The following is a 21,228-nucleotide window of genomic DNA, read 5'->3' on the forward strand; positions in this document are numbered from 1 at the left end:
GCTGATAGTCCTCTAGGCACTCCTGTAGGTAACCTTCTGCCTCTCTCTTGCTGCCCCCAGGACTCTGTCTTTATCTTTCACCTTTGGCATCTCAGTCATGATGCATCCTGGTGTGGTCCCCTCTGGGTCCAGCCTGCCCGGAACCCTCCATGCTTCCCGGACCTGTATGTCCATCTCCTTCACAAAATTTGGGAATTTTTCCTCCTTTTTTTTCCTTCTTGCTTCCTCATTCTGCATTGGTTGACTGTGTTTTTCTTCCTTATATTCCAAATCATTGATTTGAACTCTGGTTTCCTTCCCTTCACTATTAGTTTTGTGTGGATTTTCCTTCGTTTCACTTAGCATAGCCTTCACTTCTTCTCTTATGCGTTTGCTGTACTCAAGCATATCTGTCAAGCCTGTGAGCATCTTTATCACCAGTGTTTTGAATTCTGTATCTGTTAGGTTGTCTATCTCCTCATCTGTGAGGTTGGTTATCTCCTTGTTGCTTAGTTCTCTCACTGGAACCTTGATCCGTTTCCCCTTTTGGGCCATACTTCTCTGTCTCCTCATTCTGACAGGCTCCTGTGTTTGTTTGCCTCCACATCCCAGGTAGAGCTGCCACTCCTGTTCCATTGTAAGGGGCGGAGCCTTAGGGATTCGTCAGTACAAGGGGACCTGTTTCACCACGTTGTGGCGCTGTATGTGGGGGAGGAGTCCGAGAGGGAACAATGCTGCCTGCCCAGCACTCGCCCCCTTTCCAGGCACCTCTCCCACTTCTGCACTGGACAGGTGCCCCTCCAGCTGCTGCCCTGGCCATCGTTCCCAGAGTGGGTGGGTCTGCAGATGTTCTAGGACTGTGGTGGACCTTTAAACAAGCAGACTCTGGTGAGACCGGCAATTTCTGCCTCCACCCCAACCCCAACTCGTCTGCACAGTCAGAAGTAATGAGGCTTGATTTTACCCGGTGCTACTAGGTCTGGTAAGGAGCAGGGAATGCTCCCCAGGTGTCCCTCCTGACTTTTTAAAATGTGTGACTGCTTTCTGCTGGCCTGCTGCTGCCACCGCTGCTACCACCACAACAGCGTGTCCTCTCGCCCCGGCTCCACCCCTCCTACCTGTCTGGATGAGTATTTCTTTTTTATATCTTTGTTTGCTGGACTTCCATGCAGTTTGATTTTCTGGAACTTCCGGTTGTTTCTAGTTTTGAGGTAGTTGTATTCCTTCTTAGTTGTGGAGGGAGACACAGCATGTCTGTCTACACCACCATCTTGGCCATAATAAAACAGCATTTCTTTAAGATAAACCTTTCTCCTTTCTGTCCACTCTCTTCTTAATGGTTAAGCCCTTAGAACATCAGACTAAGGTCAGCAACAGACAGTCTTGAGAGCAAAGCCTCAGGTTTGTTGATCACAGAGACAAGAGTTTTGGTCAAACTGAAGATACATCTTGACCACAGTTGCGTTTCAGCCTCAGGCCAATGGAAACAGCTGGGATCCACTTACCACACTCAGGGAATTAGGCAGAATGGCACGGTTGACATGAGGACCTGATAACACAGATCAACTTATTCCCGACCCTGGCCCCAACCAATCAGTACAGCCTACAACCCAACTCCCTTAATCACCATAATTAAATATTTTTTCTATGTTAGGGCCAGAGACTCTATGTTGCCTGCCGTGAAACCTGTCACCTGTGTCAGGACTTACAAAACAGGCTACAGCCAGAGGTTCTCAGGAACTGTGGCCTGCAGTCATGCAGGACCTTAGCCACCACCTGCGCTGAAACAAAGAGGGTCTGTGTCACAGACCGTGGGTCACCGACCATGCACCTTGAGGTTCCCTATTATGAGACACAACTGAGGCAAAACTACCATCTCTAATCAGAGGACACTGTTGTGTTGAAAACACCTATACCCTGGACTCTAAAGCTGACCACCAGCATGACTCACTCCCCTGGGGGTCTGTTCTGTGCCCTTAAAACTCCCTCTACCCCTTCCCTTGGTGCTATAGTCCCTTGGGACTCAGACCATCTGCATGAACATCCTTCAATAAGCGCTTGGAACTGGTCCACCTGACTCCTCCTTTTTTCTGGGGCAAATCTAACATTCCATATATAATCTGTCCCTGTGTGGTCCAGCTGGGAGCTAGGTTTCAGGGCCCTTGCTTACCTGCAAATTCAGGCTTGGCGCCATTTCCTTAAATAAACATTTACTCTCCTTGCTGTATGTGTTACAGAGTAGGTCCCCCCCCAAGATCCCGAGAGCCTGTGGTTGAGGGATGGAGGAAGGGAGCAGCTTTCAAGAAACCTTTGCATACCTATGGGTGGTAGCTAGTGTCTTAGTTATGCAAATGGTGTGGTTCTTCCAAGGTACCAAGGAGATGGGAGGGGTTTTGACCATAGAATGGCAAGGAAAGAGCATATACAGGGCCTGCACAAGGTTCTGCGAATGGTCAGAATCGGTCACCCTGCCCACTGCATCACAGGCCTCGATCAGGAATTTAAAAATAAGGTGGCAGCCATTTTTGGGGGGAGAGCGAAGAGAGAGATACCCACACAGTTTGCAAGGAGGCAGAAAGAAAGAGATCCATGTAGCTTTGAAAGGGCAGAGAGAGAACCATGTGTGACCCAGTGAAACACGGTACATGTTTTGCCGGACTGTTTTATGGAGGCTGATGACATCGTACCCCAGATCCTGAAGGAGACAGCTGACAGATAAGGGATGGGGAACTTCTGAGTATGATTTTGGCCAATAGGCTTTTGGGGAGCAATGGAAGTGCTGGGTCCTGTGGGAGAACAGGGTTTTGAGCTAAAGTGCTCACTGCCCTCCCCAGGTTGGAATATTGTAAATAAAAACCTGTTTTCCTCAACACTAGTTGTTGGGTTTTACACCAAGACGCCACCTGAAAAAACTCCCTTTCACTCTGTAATATATGTAAACTCTTGTTTGCATTTTATTGGGCTTTGATGCATACAGGCAAATGTATCCCTTCAGTCTGGTAAGATTAGTAACAAATACAGTATTCTTAATACATAAGGAACTTATTTTGTAAAAAACTCCAAAACCCAAAAGCACAATAAGGAATAGTCAAAGAACAATTACCAGAAAAAATATACAAATTTCTAATAAACACGAACACAAGTTCAATAACACCAGCAATCAAAGAAATGTTAATTAAACTTATGAGAGAGCATTTATCACCTATCAGCAAGACTATTTTTTTATTTCTTTTTAAAAATAAATTTATTGGGGTGACATTGGTTAATACAATTATATAGGTTTCAGGCTTCTATAATACATTATCTGTATATTGGACTATGGGTTCATCAACCCAAAGAAGATTATTTTTTTTAAAAGTGCTTTCTGACTTCTGGCCAAGATGGGGGTGTAGGTAGACACACTTTGCCTCCTTGTAAAACCATAAGAAGGAATACATCTACCTCAAAACAAAAAACAACCAGAATGCCAGAAAATCAAACTGCATGGAAATCCAACAAAGACTTACGAAATAATACTCATCCAGACAGGTAGGAGGGGCAGAGGCAGGGAGTTTGGGCAGAGAGGATGCCATGTAGCAGCAGCAGTGGTAGCAAAGCAGTGGCTGCAGCCAGTCAGCCAAACAAGCAGTCACATATAAAAGCCAGGAGGGACACCTGGGGAGCAATCACAGCCCCAGGAAAATAAAGTCTCATTACTTCTGACTGTGAAAACCAGTGGTGTTTGGAGCAGTGGAAGAAAACTGCTGGTCTTTCAGGAGAGTCTGCTTATAGAACCCCCATGGTCATAGTACAAATGCAAACCCACCCATCTGGGAACCATCACCAGGGCAACAACTAGAGAGGCACCAGTCTCATATGGAAGTGGGAGATGTGTCTGGAAAAGGGGTGAGTGCTGAGCAGACAGCATTGCTCCCTCTCTGACCCCTCCCACACATACAGCTCCACAAAGTGGTGAAACCAGTTGCCTTGCACTGACGAATACCTAAGGCTCCGCCCTTTACAATGTAACAGGTGCCACAGCTTTACCTAAGACACAGAAGCAAACATAGGAGGCTGTCAAGATGAGGAGGCTGGCCCAGAAGAAGAAGGCTCCAAAAGGAGAACAAGCGAGGAGGAGGTAGCCAACCTAACAGATGCAGAGTTCAAAACACTGGTGATAATGATGCTCAGAGAAATGACTGATTACGGCAAACACATAAGGGAAGAAATGAAGTGAAGAGAAATGAAGAAAATTCCACAGGAAACCAACAGTGAAGGGAAGGAACCTGAGGTTGAAATCAATGTATTGTAACATAAGGATGGAATAAACAGTCAACCAGTACAGAATGAAGAAACAAGAATTGAAAAAAACGAGGAGAGGCTTAGGAACCTCTGGGACAACTTTAAACATGCCAACATCCATATCATAGGCGTGCCAGAAGGAGAAGAGGAAGAGCAAGAAATTGAAAACTTATTTGAAGGAATAATGAAGAAAAAATTCCATAACTTGGTGAAAGAAATAGATGTACAAGTCCATGAAGCACAGAGAGTCCCAAACAAGTTGGACCCAAAGAGGACCACACCAAGACATATCATATTAAATGCCAAAATCTTTTAATTAAAAAAAAAATCTAAAAAACAAAAACAAACTAAGCAAACAACTAAAACAGGAACAGAACCATAGATATAGGGAGCATATAGAAGGTTATCAGCGGAGAGGGCGGAAGGGGAGAATGGGGGAAAAGGTGCAGGGATCAAGAAGCATAAGTGGTAGGTTCAAAATAGACAGGGGCATGTTAAGAATGGTAAAGTAAATAGAGAAGCCAAAGAACATATATGCATGACCCATGGACATGAACTAAGCGGGAGTTTTGCTGGAGGGAAAGGAGGTATCGGGTGGAGGGGGGGCAAAAGGGAAAGAAAGAAAATTGGAACAATGTAATAGCATAATCAATAAAATATACTTTTAAAAAAGGTGCTTTTTGCAGCCCTGGCCCGGTGGTTCAGTGGGTTGGAGCGTCATCCCATAAACTGAAAGGTTGTGGATTTGATTCCTGGTCAGGGCACACACCTAGGTTGCAGGTTTGATCTCTGGTTGGGGCATATGCAGGTGGTAACTAATGTTTCTCTCTGTCTTTCTTTCCCTTCCACTTTGTCTAAAATCAATATACATATACTCGGGTGAAGGTTTTTAAAAACTTTTTTTAATGCTTTTGCAAAGTGCTTGGCCATAGTATCAAAGACCTTTTATTCTTTCACTCCACAAATATCTGAATGTCCATTAGGTGCTCAGCCCATGATGAGACATGGCCCTGGCCCTCACAAAGGTGCACTTCTTCATGGTAATAGAACCTTTAGAGAATTAATTATTAGTATAACTAACCATGCCATTATAAGTATGCTAAGTGTTACTAAGAAATAATAGGTGTCTGAGATCATTTAATGGTCACACATTTAGGGGTGGGGAAAGGAGATGTGGTCAGGAAAGACTTCCATGAGAAAATGACATTTGAGCTCAGACCTGAAGAAATAAGAGAAATTAACTAGGTAAAGATGCAGTAAGGGGAAAGAACAGAAAAATGAATGGCTAGTCTACAGATGCAAAAGCCCTGAAGTAAGAAGCAAACCTCTGGAAATACAAAAACTAAAAAAATGCTTGTTTGGCTTGAGCTCAGGAAAAAGGGATTAAGTTGATGAGACAAACAGCTTTCCACACGAAAACAAAATTTTGATCTTTAGCCTAAGGGTAATGGGAAGCAATTTAAGTGTTACGGGAAGCAATTTAAGTGTTACGGGAAGCAATTCAAGGGTTCTAAGCAGAGAAATAAGATGAGGGTTAACAACAACAAAAAGTCTCTGGTTTCAGTACGAGGAATAGCCTAGGTGAGGAGAGCACTTGAGAAGGTACAGAAGAACTAAAGATGAGGCTACTGCAACTATGAGGTGAGAGAGCAGGGTAACCCCAACTAGAGAATGGCCATGGAGAGAGAGAGAGAAGCAGGCTGATACTAGATATCAGGTTGGTGCAAAAGTAATGTTCGACTTTTTAAAAAGAAAGTTTTAGATAGTATTTAAATTTGTGCCTCTTCTTATATTTTTTGATGTCACAGTGTCTAATTAATACCTAATTTTTTCAGATTATCAAAGTATTGTTCATAATCGTCTGCAATATTTGCACCCATGTTCGTCCCATTTAAAGACCACATTAGAAATGTTTTACTCTATGAGTTTCATAAAGGTGCCAATACAAGTACAGCAGCAAAGTCTATTCAGAGCGCTTATGGGGACGATGCAGTGACTGAAAGAAGTTGCAGGAGGTGGTTTTCCTGTTTCCAAAGTGGGGATTTCAGTTTGAAAAACAAGCCAAAAGAGAGTTGTCCAAAAAACTTGATTCCGAAGTGCTGGAAGCTGTTGTCACAGAAAACCCCACCATTACCTCTAGGGAACTTGCAGAACAATTTAATGTAGCCCATACAACTGTGCTATGGCAACTGGAAAGGACTGGAAAGGTTTCAGTAGTTGGAAAATGGATTGCACACAAACTGTCTCCAGAGAATCTGCAACAGTGTGTTGCTTGTTGTGAATCATTGCTTTTGAGACACCGTCAGGCACCATTTTTAGGTAGGCTTGTTACAGGTGCTGAGAAGTGGCTTCTTTACCATAACGTTACAAACCACTGGCCATGGATCAGTAGAGGAGGAAGAAGAATTCAACACCCAAGAGGAGGACTTCATCCTAAGAAGATCACGTTGAGTGTATGGTGGAATATAGAAGGAACTGTCCATTACATTGTTAGACAATGATCAATTACTGCTAATCTTTACTGTGAACAAGTTTATAGTTAGAAAGCAGCTTTGAACCAAGAGCGACCCTCCTTAATCAACAGAAAGGGTGTCATCTTTCATCACGATAATGCTCATCCTCACACAGCTCGACTCACCAAAAATTTCTTGAAAGAGCTTGGTTGGGAAATACTGCTTCATCCTCCATATTCTCCAGACCTTGCTCCTTCTGATTATCACTTGTTTCGGGGACTACAGAACCATTTTGACGGTCTTAGGTTGACATCAAGAGAAGAGGATGAAAATGAGTTGGATTCATATTTTGCTTCAAAACCTAAAGAATTTTACAAGCGTGGCATTTATAAGCTAGTTGACAGATGGGATGAGGTTCTAGAAAGCAAAGGAGGTTATGTTAACAAATAAATATTTTCATAATCATGGGCTTTTCCATTTTTAAAATAGACCTTGAAAACAGACATTTTTGCACCAACCTTATATTTAGGGTGTAAGTTATCAAGTCACCAGACACCATGTAACAGAGGCATTCAGAATGACTCAGAGGGTCCCTGAATGAGAAGCTTCATGGATACTGCCACTAGTGATAATAATGATCACATCCCTTGATCCAGTCATTCTCCTTCTAGGAATCTATTCTAGAGAAATAGTCACAAATTTGGCCAAGATTTATTTTTAAAGCTGTTCACTACAGTCTTATTTATAAATGTAAAACTTCTAAGCAATCTAAATAATCAAAATAATAGAATTTAAAAAATAAATTATGATACTACATACAATGGAATATTGGGTAGCCATTTAAAAGTCACATTTAATGTCAAGAGAAGCTGCTTAGAGTATGTTAAATAGAAAAAAGCAGGCTATAAAAATTAGTACGTTATTTTTAAAATACAGAAAGATCTGTGTGGACATATATACATTTTGGTGACAGGACCAAGTGTATTTACATTTCTTTGGACCTTCACATTTTTTTCAATCTTCTCTACAATGAGGAGGTCACATTTTTATTTTTTAATTATTTTTATTTTTAAATAATATTTGTCATTTACTATGTGCTAGGCACAGTTCTAAATGTTTTCTGTGTATAAACACATTTAATCTTGAATGCATTTCTGTTACAGAAAAGTTAAGTGACTTGCCTGAAGTCACACAGTAAGCCAAAATTTGATCCCATGCAAACTGACTCCAGAGTCAGCTCTCTTATACCACTACCCCATACTGCTTGGGGAAGAACTGCATTTATACTCAAAGAATAACTTTAAAAAGAACAAATTATTAAGATGATCCACAGAATGAGAAAAAGTATTTGCAAGTTACCTATCTGTAAGTGTTTAGTATCCAGAATATACAAAGAACTCTTTTACAAGTAAACAACAAAAAGATCAAAAACCCCCAAAGCAAAAAAATTTCGAAAAAATAAATGGGACTACATCAAACTAAAAAGTTTTTGCACAGCAAAGGAAATCACCAACAAAATAAAAAGACAACCCATGGAATGAGAAATCATGTTTGTCAATATATCTGATAAGGGGTCAATATCCAAAATTTATGAAGAACTCAACACACAAACACACACAACCCCCCTCCCCAAACAATCCAATTAAAAAATGGGTAAAAGACCTGAACACACATTTCTCCAAAGAGCACATACAGATGGCCAACAGACATACAAAAAGATGGTCAATGTCACTAATCGTCAGAGAAATGCAAAATAAAACCACTATGAAATATCACCTCACACTAGTCAGAATGGCTATCAATAAATCAACAAACAACAAGTGCTGGTGAAGATGTGGAGAAAGGGGAACCCTAGTGCACTGTTGGTTGGAACGCAGATTGGTGCAGCCACTGTGGAAAATGGTTCAGAGACACCTCAAAAAGTTAAAAATAGATCTGCCTTTTGATTCAGAGATCCCTCTTCTGGGAATATATCCAAAGAAACCAAAAACACTAACTCAAAAGAGCATAAGCACCTCTATGTTCACTGCTGTGTTATTTACAATCGCCAAGATATGGAAGCAGCGCAAGTGTCCATCAGTAGATAAGGGGTCAATATCCAAAATTTATGAAGAACTCAACACACAAACACACACAACCCCCCTCCCCAAACAATCCAATTAAAAAATGGGTAAAAGACCTGAACACACATTTCTCCAAAGAGCACATACAGATGGCCAACAGACATACAAAAAGATGGGACATTTACATAATGGAATACTACTCGGCCATAGAAAAGATGAAAATTTTACCCTTTGTGACAGCAGGGATGGACCTGGAGAACATTATGCTAAGTGAAATACTCAGAGAAAGACAACTACCATATGAATTCATTCATATGTGTAATCTAAAGAACAAACTGAACTGACAAGCAAAAAAGAGACAGACTCATAGATGGAGAGCAGGCTGACAGCTAAGGGAGGTGGGTTAGGGGGTAGAGGGATAGAACAAAAAGGAAAAAGGACTCGTGGACATGGACAACAGTGTGGTAATTGTGCAGGGAGAGGATGTAAGGGGGATAAATGGTAATGGAAAAAATACAATAAAAGAAAAGTAAAAAAGTCAGAATCAGTAAATGGGCAAAATATCTGAATAGACAGTTTGCCAAAGAAGCTACCCAAGAGGTCAATAAGCATATGAAAAAATCCTGAACATCATTAGTCAAGGGAAATTCATATCAAAATCATAATGAGATAACAATTCACAGCCACTAGGATGGTTAGAATCAAAACTGGAATAAGTGTCGGCAAGGATAGAGAACTGGAATGCTCACACATTGGAGCAGGAATGTAAAATGGTTCAGCTGCTTTGGAAAACAGTTTGGCAATTCCTCAAAAGGCTTAAACACCAAGTTACTGTATGACTCAGCAGTTCCTTTTAGATATAAAACCCAAGGGAAATGAAAACATATGTTCACATGAAAACTTGTACATAAATGTTAATAGCAGCCCTATTCGTGATAGCTAAAAAGTGGAAACAACCCATATGACCAGCAACTGATTAATGGATAAACAAAATGTGATATATACATATAATGGAATATTATCCAGTAATAACAATAAAGTACAGATACATGCTATGACATGGATGAATCTTGAAAACACGCTATGTTGAGTGGAAGTAGACACAAAAGAAAACATATTGTGTGTTCCACTTATATGATGTACCCAGAATAGGCAAATCAATAAAAACAGAAAAGTAGATTAGGGGTTGCCAGGTACTGGGGGAAAGATGGAATAGAGGGTGACTGCTTACAGGGTACTAGACTCCGTTAGGGGGTGATGAAAATGTTCTAGAATTAGAGAGTGGTGATGGTTGCCCAACATTTTGAGTATGCTAAAACCACTGTATACTTAAAATGGTAAATTTTACATTATGTGATTTGTATCTGAATTATTTTTAAAAAAGAACAAAATATCTTCAATAAAAAGTCAGTGGAGTTGCTCACAATCACCAAGATGTTCTACTTTCTCTTTCTTTTATGCTTAAGTATCACCTTGAAAATGTCAAATTACTGTGCCTCATCTATAAAACAGGATAATAGTAGTACTATTCTAAGAGAGTTTGAAGAAGATTAAGAGTTAATATGTATAAAGCATTCAGAACAGTGCCTGAAACTGTTACAGAAACAGGGGAGTCCAAAAACAAACCCCAGAGTTTGCGGCTGGGAGATAGGGAAAAGGAAGCAGCTTTCAGGATGCCCTTGCCTGCCTGGGGCTAGTGGCTGGAAACATTGTTGCACAAAGATCCGCTTTACTTCCAAGGCTCAGGGAGATGGGAGGGATCTTGGACTGTGGGCTGATAGGAAGGAGCCTACAGAGCCTGCATAGGGTTCTGTGAATGGTCAGAACCGTTTGCAACACCCACGGTGTGAGAGGACGCAGTCGGGGAGATATAAGCAGCTGCGGACATTTTAGCTCTCTTTGGCGCTCTGGGGCTGGTTCTCTCTCTCTCTGGCTCGCTCTGGCCCGGGCTCTCGTGGGCTCCCTCCATGTGGCTTGGAGGAGAAAGGGTCTCCAGGCTGCTTAAAGAAGAAGCTCTCGCCATGCGGTTTTGAGAAGGAAAGGAGATGCATACGGTTTACAGGAAAAAGGCAGTTTACAAGGAGGCTGAGAATCCAGGCGGTCCTGCACTGAGAGCTGGAGGGCACCACAGCACAGAAAGGACCTCCCCAATCAGAATTGAGTGATTGGCAGCTACTGGTAAAGCTGAACTGTGCCTAGGAAGTAGGGAAATGGTGTTTCTGACTTTCCTAAGACTGGCCAGGTCTGGGAGGGGGAAGCAGGGCTATGTGTAAATAAACAATTCTTTTTCTTTTCACCAAACTCTGGTATTCAGAGTTATAATTCTGGCGGCGGGCAGTTGGACCCCTAACTAAACAGCCCATGGGTTCTGTTTCAATTGGAGCAGCCCAAGAACACTGCTGTTCTAGCATTTAATTTTAAAATACAGTAAACATTTTGGTCTGTAATTAGAATGAGATGCCACAGAGTTTCAGGTATATTAATCTTGCTTTACCTGTCATGGGAGTACAAGGAGATTCTAGACACCAAAAACCTAGAAGGTCAACATAAAAGAAAGAAGCTTGGAGAAGCTGGATTATTTTCTAGCTCTGTCTCAGTTATTAATGGATATTCATAAGCCACTTCACAGCAGTAATTAAAACACTGAATTTCTGGACTATCAAACTTACCCTATTTAAATATAAGTTAAACACACATTCTGAAATGAATGGTTATGAACTCCTTTAGATTAGAAACAGTACTATTTCTTTCCTTTATTATTATTATTTTTTAATCGTCACCCGACGATTATTGCTTCCAGAGAGGAAGGGTGGTGGGGGGAGCCAGAGAGAGGGGAGAGTGAGCGAGTGAGTGTGTGTGTGTGTGTGTTTAAGAGAGAGAGCGAGAGAGTGAGAGAGCGAGAGAAACTAGGGACTGAACCTGCGACCTAGGCATGTGCCCTGACTGGGAGTTAAACCTGCAACCTTCTGGTGCATGGGACAATGATCCAAACAACTGGCTAGGGCATCTTTCCTTTAAATTAACTATTTTTAGAGGTAACAAAAATTGCTTTTCTTACTAAAAGGCAAAAAATTAAAATGTTACAAGCCTTCAGGAAAGAAGAGAGAGCTGGCAAAATCTAATTGCTTAAGAGAATGAAAAAAACAGCTTCACATATGTTTCACAGTTATGCAATGCAATAGAGGTCAGACAGCTGATAAAGCAGAGATAAAATTTCAACCGAGACTGTGCCCTATAAATAGTACCGGAAGCCACAAATAAAGGGACACTTAATACATAAGTCAGAAGTGTAAGCAACTATTATATTAGTATTGGTCTTTTTCAATCAGTAATAATAACACATTAACAATTATTTATTAAGTACCTACCATATACATGAACAAAAGCATTTAATATGAAATTATAAACTATAGGTTGTTCCTTCTCAAAAAACAATCTGAACACAAATTGTCCTTCTACAACATCTAATAAGATATTCTTTAACTGTAAATGTTCAAAGAGAGAATTAAAAATAAAGGATTTCTAGAGATAAAGAAACCACTGCTTGGAATGTGGAAATGCTACTGAAAAGACATTATTATAATTACTTACGGTCCTACCTGTATCTGTGCTTTTCATCCCCATCCTGAACCGTATCTGCCTGCCATGAAGGACCTCAGAAAGGTGTTCAGCAGTCCAATGTTGTGCTGGCCAATCAAAAACCATATTACAGAAGACTGCAGGTTGCTGTAAAGACATGATAATTTCTTTTGCTTTCTCTGGCGTAAAAGGTTTGACATGTTCATCTAGGGAGAGAAATAGAACAACATACAGATAACTACAAAGTTATTTCATATAATATGAAAAATAGAACAATATAATCAATAAAATACATTAAAAAAGAAAAATAGCTAGTATCATTTTTATTACAGCTAATCTTTTTGTGTAATTACACTTCACTTATTACAGTTCATAGAAATATTTAATATCAAACAACCATAATTCTTAAATATTTTATTTTTTAAATTTTATTTATTTACTTTTAGAGAAGGAAAGAGAGGAAGAGAGGGAGAGAAACACCAACGTGTGAGAGAAACATCGATCAGTTGTCTCTCGCACACCCCTGATTGGGGACCTGGCCCCCAACCCAGGCATGTGTCTTGACTGGGAATCAAACCAGCGATCTTTTGGTTTGCAGGTCAGTGCTCAATCCACTGACCCACACCAGCCAGGGCCTACATAGTTCTTATGTTTGAAAATATTTACAATTTTCAATGTTTTTAAAAGGCTTTCCAACTATTTAAATTTAAAAGATGCAATTTTTTGAAAAAATTATTTCTTAAATAGAGGATTATGTAAGAAATGCTAATAGAAACATCTCTAGAGCTAGAGTTGTTGGAGTCAGCAACAATTCTACTTGCTTTGTCACATGTTTATGCCCAAAAGACTACTGAATTAATAAAACATACACCAATCAATAGGAAAAGAGGAATTATTTTTATTGAAAGATATAAAAAGATTTAAAAAATGTGCTAGGATGTTAACCCTTGGCTTCAATTGCATCTCTAAACAGTATAGGGGCTATGAATTAACTGGACACTTCAATAAGTTTCACAAAATCACAGAATGTTAATTCTGGACAGGATAGTAAAGATTAGTATTTGTTAAATGAAAGAACAAGTAAAAGACATCTTAAGATGAAAGATTTTTGGCAAAGGTAAAAATGCTTCCTACTCTGATACCCTAAACATATATTTACAATTCTCTAAATCAGCTAAACTGTGTATTTCAATTACCTAATCTGTAATTACATTTAATTTAAAAAAATTAAGAAAAGCTCATAATCCAAATTCTCTCATCAAGCAACTTGTTTCCAAACTTTCTGATAAAAGGAAGAGGGATGGGGAAGGACTCAAGCACTGAAGAGCCCTGTTAAAAAAACCAGGATGTGACAAGGAATAAAAAAATGTTCTATCTATCTTTGCTTGAGATATTTTTTTTCTCACTTTTGACATGTATGATAAATTCACATTTAAGGTCTGAACCCATACTGGCCTATAAATGCAAGGTTACCTACATTGCAGTGCACTAAATCTTCCCAGACTTGTAATGCCTAGATCCTGAGAGCATGAAAACGGACAAGCTGCACTTTTTATTATATATATTTTTTTTCTTTTTTTTTTTCTTTTGGTTTTTCAATTACAGTTGTCCCCTTTTCCCCTAATTTCTCTCCCCCACCCAACCCACCCCCTCTCCCGCAATCATATTTATTATATATTTTTAAAGTTTTACTAGACTATGTATAAAAAGTTACAGTGGCATATAAATTAGAACTATCCTTTAAGAAACAATGGGGAAAATAAAGCAGAAGTCTCAAAGAACCACCCACTAACCTAGTAACTTATTTTATAGGAATTTGCTTTTAACAAAATAATTAACCATAAGCTATATACACATTCATACATATTATATATGTATACACACGAACGCACAAAATATCTACTACCACAACGTAAATATGAAAATATAAACAACCTAATATTTAAAAGAAAAAACTATTTACTAAATATTTTCTCCACATACATATATCCACTAACAATAAAAATTAGGGCTATATAGAAACGTGTAGAGATGTAAGGACTGCAGTTGACTCAGAGAACTGTTGAAGTTGCCAAGTGAGAAGTGTGATAATAGGATCCTGAACAACAAGGAGGGGCAGTGAAAAAAGCAGATATGGTCAAGATGGAGAAATGTGCCATATACTTTTATATAAATTTAAATAAAAATGCACATGTGATCCTTTAAGAAGCATGTAAAACACAAGGCCCAGAAGGTATTTTATTACCACTCTCCAAAGGAAGAAATGGAAGCTGAGATGTCAAAGGTCAACACCCCAGTGAAGAACTGAAACTATATGTCAAGTTCCCTGAATCCGAGTTCAGTGCTCTTTCTACTGCACAATCCTGGTTCCATAGAATTAAAACTGAGGGACTTGCACTAGTACTACAAACTCAGGAGAGGTAATATAAGTTGAAAAGATAAATAGATTCAGGGAAGCTTTAGACTGATTCATAAGTAATAAATCCATATATATTTGGGGGGAGAGAGAAACGTTTTGGTTTGTGCATATATGCATGTGTATGTGTGCTGGGGGAGGTGTTCACAGCTGTAGTAGAGACTGCTGGTTGCCCACCTTACCCAATACCACTTCTCTTATTTCCTACTAATGGAACTTTGGGCAATGGGAGTAGCTGATAAATTATATTTCCTAGACTCCTTTGCAGACAGGAATGGCTAGAGATATATATCTGGAAGTTGCCTAGTCAGCCTTTTTGCCCTTATTCTCCTCTCCTACCATTGGCCTGGAAAACAGACATAATGGTTAGCCATCTCGAGAGATTAAAAAAAAGGCCTAGGAAATTGCGACCTCAGCTGAAAGAATGCAAAGATGTCCATCCTCGTGCCACTGAGTCAACACCAGCAAAATTCTACCTCCTGAATCCTTTCACATAAAAGGAAATTAACTCTTATAGTCAAGACTCTGTTATTAGCTCATAACTAGTATAATACCTAGCCTTCTGAGGCTATTGGTTTCAAGGACAACCATATTCTTTCTGTTAAAAACAAGACAACAGACCCAAAATGGAGTCGCTTATGTTAGGCCGAAGTCACCAATCTGAGACTTAATTACAGTCTCAGTCTCTCCTAGAAATGGAATGTTAAACCAATCAGGCATCACCTGGTCAGCGCTAGTGAGGTAACGTTCCTGATAGACCCTGACATTCCCTAAAGGAAAATGACCTCACCACAACCAATCCACTTGTTGATAGTATAATTTCCTTGTTCCCACTCCCTTGTGTCCATAAAAGTCTTTCATTTTGTATAGCTCCTTGGAGCTCTTTTATATCTGCTAGATGGGACACTGCCTGATTCATGAATTGTTGAATAAAGCCAGTAAGATCTTTACATTTTACTCAGTTGACTTTTTAAAAAAACATCCCTATAAAGTAACCTGTGGCTTAAATTGGATGAATCATGGCTGGTCTGACCCACTGTAGCATTCTGTCAGTTCTAAGGTTGTAAAATACTCAAGCTTTGAACATTTTACTTCTAGAAATTTAAAGAGCAGAGATAAACAGAAACACCAGTTCTTTTGGGGTTGGGAGCTTATTTATTCTGATCATCTTAAGAGTCAGAGCCAACAGATCATATGGTTTTGAAAGTTCCCCAAACATGACAGAATAGCTTCAAAGAAGTAAATACATATTTTTCCTCTAACATAATATTAATTTTTAAAGTATTTAATGATCTGATTTAAAAATCCAAGACATTATTTAATAGGCCCAGGGACTGGAATATATTAAAAGTTCAAATACTTGCTACATGAATGAAAAATGTTAAAAAACATATAGTGCAGAATAGGAGGATGCTCACCATAACAGGAAATTAACATATTTACAGAATTTCAGGCCTATCAGTGAAATAAAACAATCAGCTGGTTGTGAGATAAAACTAATTTGGTTTCTGAAAGTTTAAACAACAATGAATGGGGCCATTAAATTAACAAAATTAAGTGTTACAACTTCCTTTAAAGGTGAATGCAATCTACAGTGTATTATTTAAAGAGCCTAGGGATGCACCCTCATTCCCGGCCAAGAGTATCTGCAAAGAGCTATAAAAATTATGAGGCAGCCTTGACAGTCTTTAAAAGATAGTGTATTTAAGTCTAAAATTGCAAGAAGCAGCAATGTCTAATGAGATGACTTAGAAACTGCTCAAAAAAGCAGATTAGTAATCTAGGTATTGCACAACAGTCTCTCTCCCTCTAAACGAAGCATGTTTTTCAGACCACTCATTACACCTTGGTTAATAATTAATTCTTTGGAGACTGTGAAATACCATAAAAGCAAATTGCCCCTTTGTTAGTAATTTTTTCTTTAGTTAATTAATGAAAATAACAAGATAATTTGAAATCTAATTTCTCTGAATTTGCTAGCAATCTGGCTTCAATCAGTTAATATCTGGTGTGGTTTTGTATCTGAGATTTAGAATTCAAGACAAGAAAAAAGAAAATGCACCAAGTTGTGGAGGAGAGACTGTCCCATGATGTTAAACTGCAGGCCCTGAGAGCTGGACATAGGCCAGAACTGAGATTGCTTACTGCAAAGCCCCCTTAGAGACAGTCTGATTGTAATCCACTGTTCATTCTGACATAAAACAGTACCCTTCCCCTGACTCCCACTAGGCGCTGGTTCCTGGAACCATTGTCTTGAGCACGTAATTTTCTGTACCTAGTAGCATGCACATACTAGTAACTACGATATTCCCCCTTTACCATATATAATTCTTTGACACCTGCCAGAGTTGGAGGGAACAATTTCACCCTGCAGCCACCAAGATGCTCTTATTTTCCTTACTAATCTCCACTAATAACCATACTGGAGTGGTCAACCTCTCTCTTTAGTCTTTCCTTGCCCTCTGCTTAAAGAGGAAGATTTTCAGTTCTGGAAACTTTCCCTGAATCTGTATGTACTAACACAAATTTCCAGAATATTCTCCTAATAGTAATAGGCTATAACAAAGACAAATGCTGAAATTAAAATTAACTCACTTCATGTCACACAGAATTTTAATAGAAATTTTAATAACTATTAAATTTTATTTTATTTTCAATCTTATTCAAAAACTTTCATAAGGTGACAAAAGAGTAAGTCACAAGTTAAAATACAGAGACTCACCATAGTAATACAGCATGAATAAAAAATTGGCATGGTCCTGTCAAGATGGAGGTGTAGGGAGACATGCTTTGTTTCCTTGTGCAACCATACACAGAATTACAACCAGATCAAAAAACTAATAACACTCAGAACCATCGAGCTGTATGGGAGTCCAACGACCAAGGATTTAAAGAATTTTAAAGACGACACATTCATCCAGATGGGCAGAGAGGTGGCATGGCATGCAAAGGCAGTAGTAGCAGTGGTGGTGGTGGAGGTGGCAGAACAGACAGGAGGGATAATTTGGGAGCCAGCGATCCCAGCCCCAGGCCAGTCTGCAGAGCCCAGGGTCTCAGCACTGGGAAGAAAGACTCCTATTACCTCTGGCTGTAAAAACTAGTGGGGGTAGGGGCAGCAGAAGAAATTGCTGGATTTTTACTGCTTAAAGGGCCAACGCAGTCTTAGAACATACACAAAACCACCTGCTCCGGGATTTACCACCAGGGTAGCAGCTGGAAGGGCACCCACTACAAACGGGAAGGGGGTGAAGTGACTGGCAATGGGGAAAGTGTGGTGAAGTGCCAGAAGCCAGTCAGTGGCACTGTAACCTCTCTGAGCCCTCACCACACAGCCACAAAGTGGTGAAGTGGGTTGCCCTGCCCTGGCAATTATTTAAGGCTCCGCCATACAATTTACAGGTGCCTTTCCTACATAAGCCATGCTACTAAGACAGGCAGTAAAAGCAGCTCTACCTAATACAAAGAAACAAACATAAGGAGCTGCTAAATTGAGGAGACAAATAAATATGGCCCAAATGAAAGAACAGGACAAAACCCCAGAAAAAGAACTAAGTTAAACAGAGATAGCCAACCTATCAGATGAAGAGTTCAAAACACTGCTGATCAGGATGCTCAGAGAACTCTGTGAGTGTGGCAAAAAAATAAAGGAATAAATGAAGGTTACACTAAGTGAAATAAAGAATAACCCACAGGAAACCAACAGAGAAGGGAAAGGAAGCCAGGTTTCAAACCAACGATTTGGAACATAAGGAAGAGATCAACATTCAACCAGAACATAGAGAAGAAACAAGACTTAAAGGAAAAAAAGAAAAGAAAATAGGCATAGGAACTTCTGGGACATCTCCAAACAGGCCTACATCTGAATCACAGGGATGCCAGAGGGAAAAAGAGAAAGAGCAAGAAATTGAAAACTTACTTGAAAAAAATAATAAAAGAAAACTTCACTAATTTGGCAAAGGAAAGAGACATACAAGTCCAGGGAGCACAGAAAGTCTCAAACAAATTCCACCCAAAGAGGACCACACCAAGACACATCATAAGTAAAATGCCAAAGGTTAAAGATAAAGACAGGATCTTAAAATCAGCAAGAGAAAAGCAGAGAGCTACCTACAAAGAAGTTCCCATAAGACTATAAGCTGATTTCTCAAAAGAAACTTTGTAGGCAAGAAGGGGCTGGCAAGAAGTATTCAAAGTGATGAAAAGCAAGGACCTACAACCTAGATTACTCTATCCAGCAAAGCTATCCTTTAGAATGGAAGGGCAGATAAAGTGCTTCCCAGACAAGGTAAAGCTAAAGGAGTTCATCATCACCAAGCCATTATTACAGGAAATGTTAAGGAGACTTATTTAAGAAAAAGAAGATCAAAACCATGAACTTTAAAAAGGCAACAAATTCACAGCTATCAACAACTGAATCTAAAACAAACAAACAAACAAACAAACAAAAACTAAGCAAACAACTAGAACAGGAACAGAATCATAGGTATGTAGATCATCTGGAGGGTTAGCGGCTGGGAGGGTGAAGGGACAGAATGGGAAATGGTGTAGGGATTAAGAAGCATAATTGGTAGGAACAAAATAGACAAGGGGAGGTTAAGAATATAAGAAATGGAGACGCCAAAGAGCTTATATGCACGACCCATGGACATGAACTAAGGTGGGGGGGATTGCAGGAGGGAAGGCAGGTACCAGGCAGAGTGGGACGAAGGGGTAAAAAACTGGGACAACAGAAAGAGCATAATTAATAAAATATACTTAAAAATATAAAAAAATATAAAGACATAAAATTAAAAATTTGCATGATGAGCTAATTTATTTCTAAATATACACATATGAACCTACGAGGGTTTCATCAGTCTGACAACTAGTGTATAGACATACAAGAAATTTTAAAACCTCTGTAATGGTAGAAGGAATGGTAGATATTAGGGTAAAAAATAATGAACATGGGGCCATGTCAGAAAAACAATGCACACTGATGAAATTAAAAAGGTACTGCTTAACAAAATGACTAAAGACCAAATGGTAAAATTTACACCAAAGATAATTAGATAATTTTTAAATTTTATAGTCACTACTTTAAAATGTTAATGCAAACTAATAAAATTCTCCTGAAAGTTAATATAATACTTCAGTAAACTGATGAATAGTTATAAACCCTTTGAATTTCATGGTCTAGAAGGTGTTGCCACTGAAGACACCACAAACAGAAATGATGAGGCTGTTATGACTTTACCTTGCCAATACCAATACTTGGATGGTAGTGAACACCCAAGCAAGTTCACCTGGGGACAGGAGACAGTTACATCCTCTTCTTCCCACTTTCTTACACTTCTCACTCTTGCCCAGTTACCCCTCCTCCTTACTTCAATCCATTTATGAACGAGAAACTGGCTCATAAATACTTAGAAGTTCAAAAGTAATACTAGTCTTAAACCTAAAGCAAGGTAAAGTAAATATATTTTTTAAGTGAAGTGAGTACTAGAAAGAATGGTGTCTTACAAGACTAAAACTCTTTAAAATGCTCCAAAGTATCTTCAAAATCTCTACCAAAATGTTTCCATCACTTCAGCTTCCAGTAAGTAAATTTTTCATAGTCCAAAATAAACTGGTTATTTTATCTCAATTTTCATAAAAAACACTCAACAAGAGTCATGAAGAGATATCTGCACATCCATATTCGCAGCAGCACTATTCATAATAGCAAAACGTGGAAGCAACCCAAATTTTCATTGACAGATGAATGGATAAACAAAATGTGTATAGACATATATAATACAATGAAATATTATTCAGCCTTAAAAATGAAGGAAATCCTGTCACATGCTACAACATGAATGAACCTTAAGGACATTATGCCAAGTGAAAGAAACCAATCACAAAAAGACAAATACTGTGTTATTCCACTTACATAAAGTATCTAACATAGGCAAAGTCACAGAAGCAGAAAGTAGAATGGCAGTTACCAGAGCTGATGGAGGGTGGGGAAGAGACTTTCATTTGCAAGAGAAAAGATTCTGGAGATCTGTTTCACAACAATTGCGAATATACCTAAACTGCTAAGTTGTACTCTTAAAAATGGCAAAAGATGATAAACTTTGTTACTTGCTTACCACATTAAAAATATTCAATAATATTATTTTTCTAATAGTCATCATTATCAAACATGAAGTATTTTAGCTACATATAAATGACACAGGTGCTCTAGCATGGGAATATTTTACTCTGACATCACACAAATTTTTGCTTTTCTTTAAATTCCTGTGCCTCACCCTGACTTTTTCTAAAAACGAGAACAAGAATGACTCAGAGAGTGTGGCATCTTTACTAAAGAGTCAATCTAGTTATATAGGAGTGTTGGCTATCTATATATATGAAACTCAAGTCTGTACAACCCTGGAATGAGGTATTTCCCTGGGCAGGACTGAAAGAACCGTTGGAAAGAATATATCCCTCT

At 39.1% G+C, this 21,228-nt stretch overlaps 1 protein-coding gene across 3 annotated transcripts in view; it reads right to left on the minus strand.

Moving 5' to 3' along the window:
- The window catches only part of HSPBAP1 (HSPB1 associated protein 1), a 66,426-nt gene that overhangs the window by 40,776 nt on the left and 4,422 nt on the right, over positions 1-21,228 (minus strand). For 2 of the 3 annotated variants that reach the window (XM_090277467.1, XM_090277457.1), the window contains exon 2: positions 12,376-12,561. In XM_090277467.1, the coding sequence (XP_090133593.1) occupies positions 12,376-12,561 (186 nt within the window). Of the gene's footprint in view, positions 1-6,898; positions 7,075-12,375; positions 12,562-21,228 lie in introns of those variants that run through there. The other variant, XM_090277479.1, reaches the window with a different exon arrangement.

Source organism: Furipterus horrens, unplaced genomic scaffold (assembly GCF_987537825.1).
Source record: "Furipterus horrens unplaced genomic scaffold, mFurHor1.1.pri manual_scaffold_1, whole genome shotgun sequence".
NCBI classification, from domain to species: Eukaryota; Metazoa; Chordata; class Mammalia; order Chiroptera; family Furipteridae; genus Furipterus; species Furipterus horrens.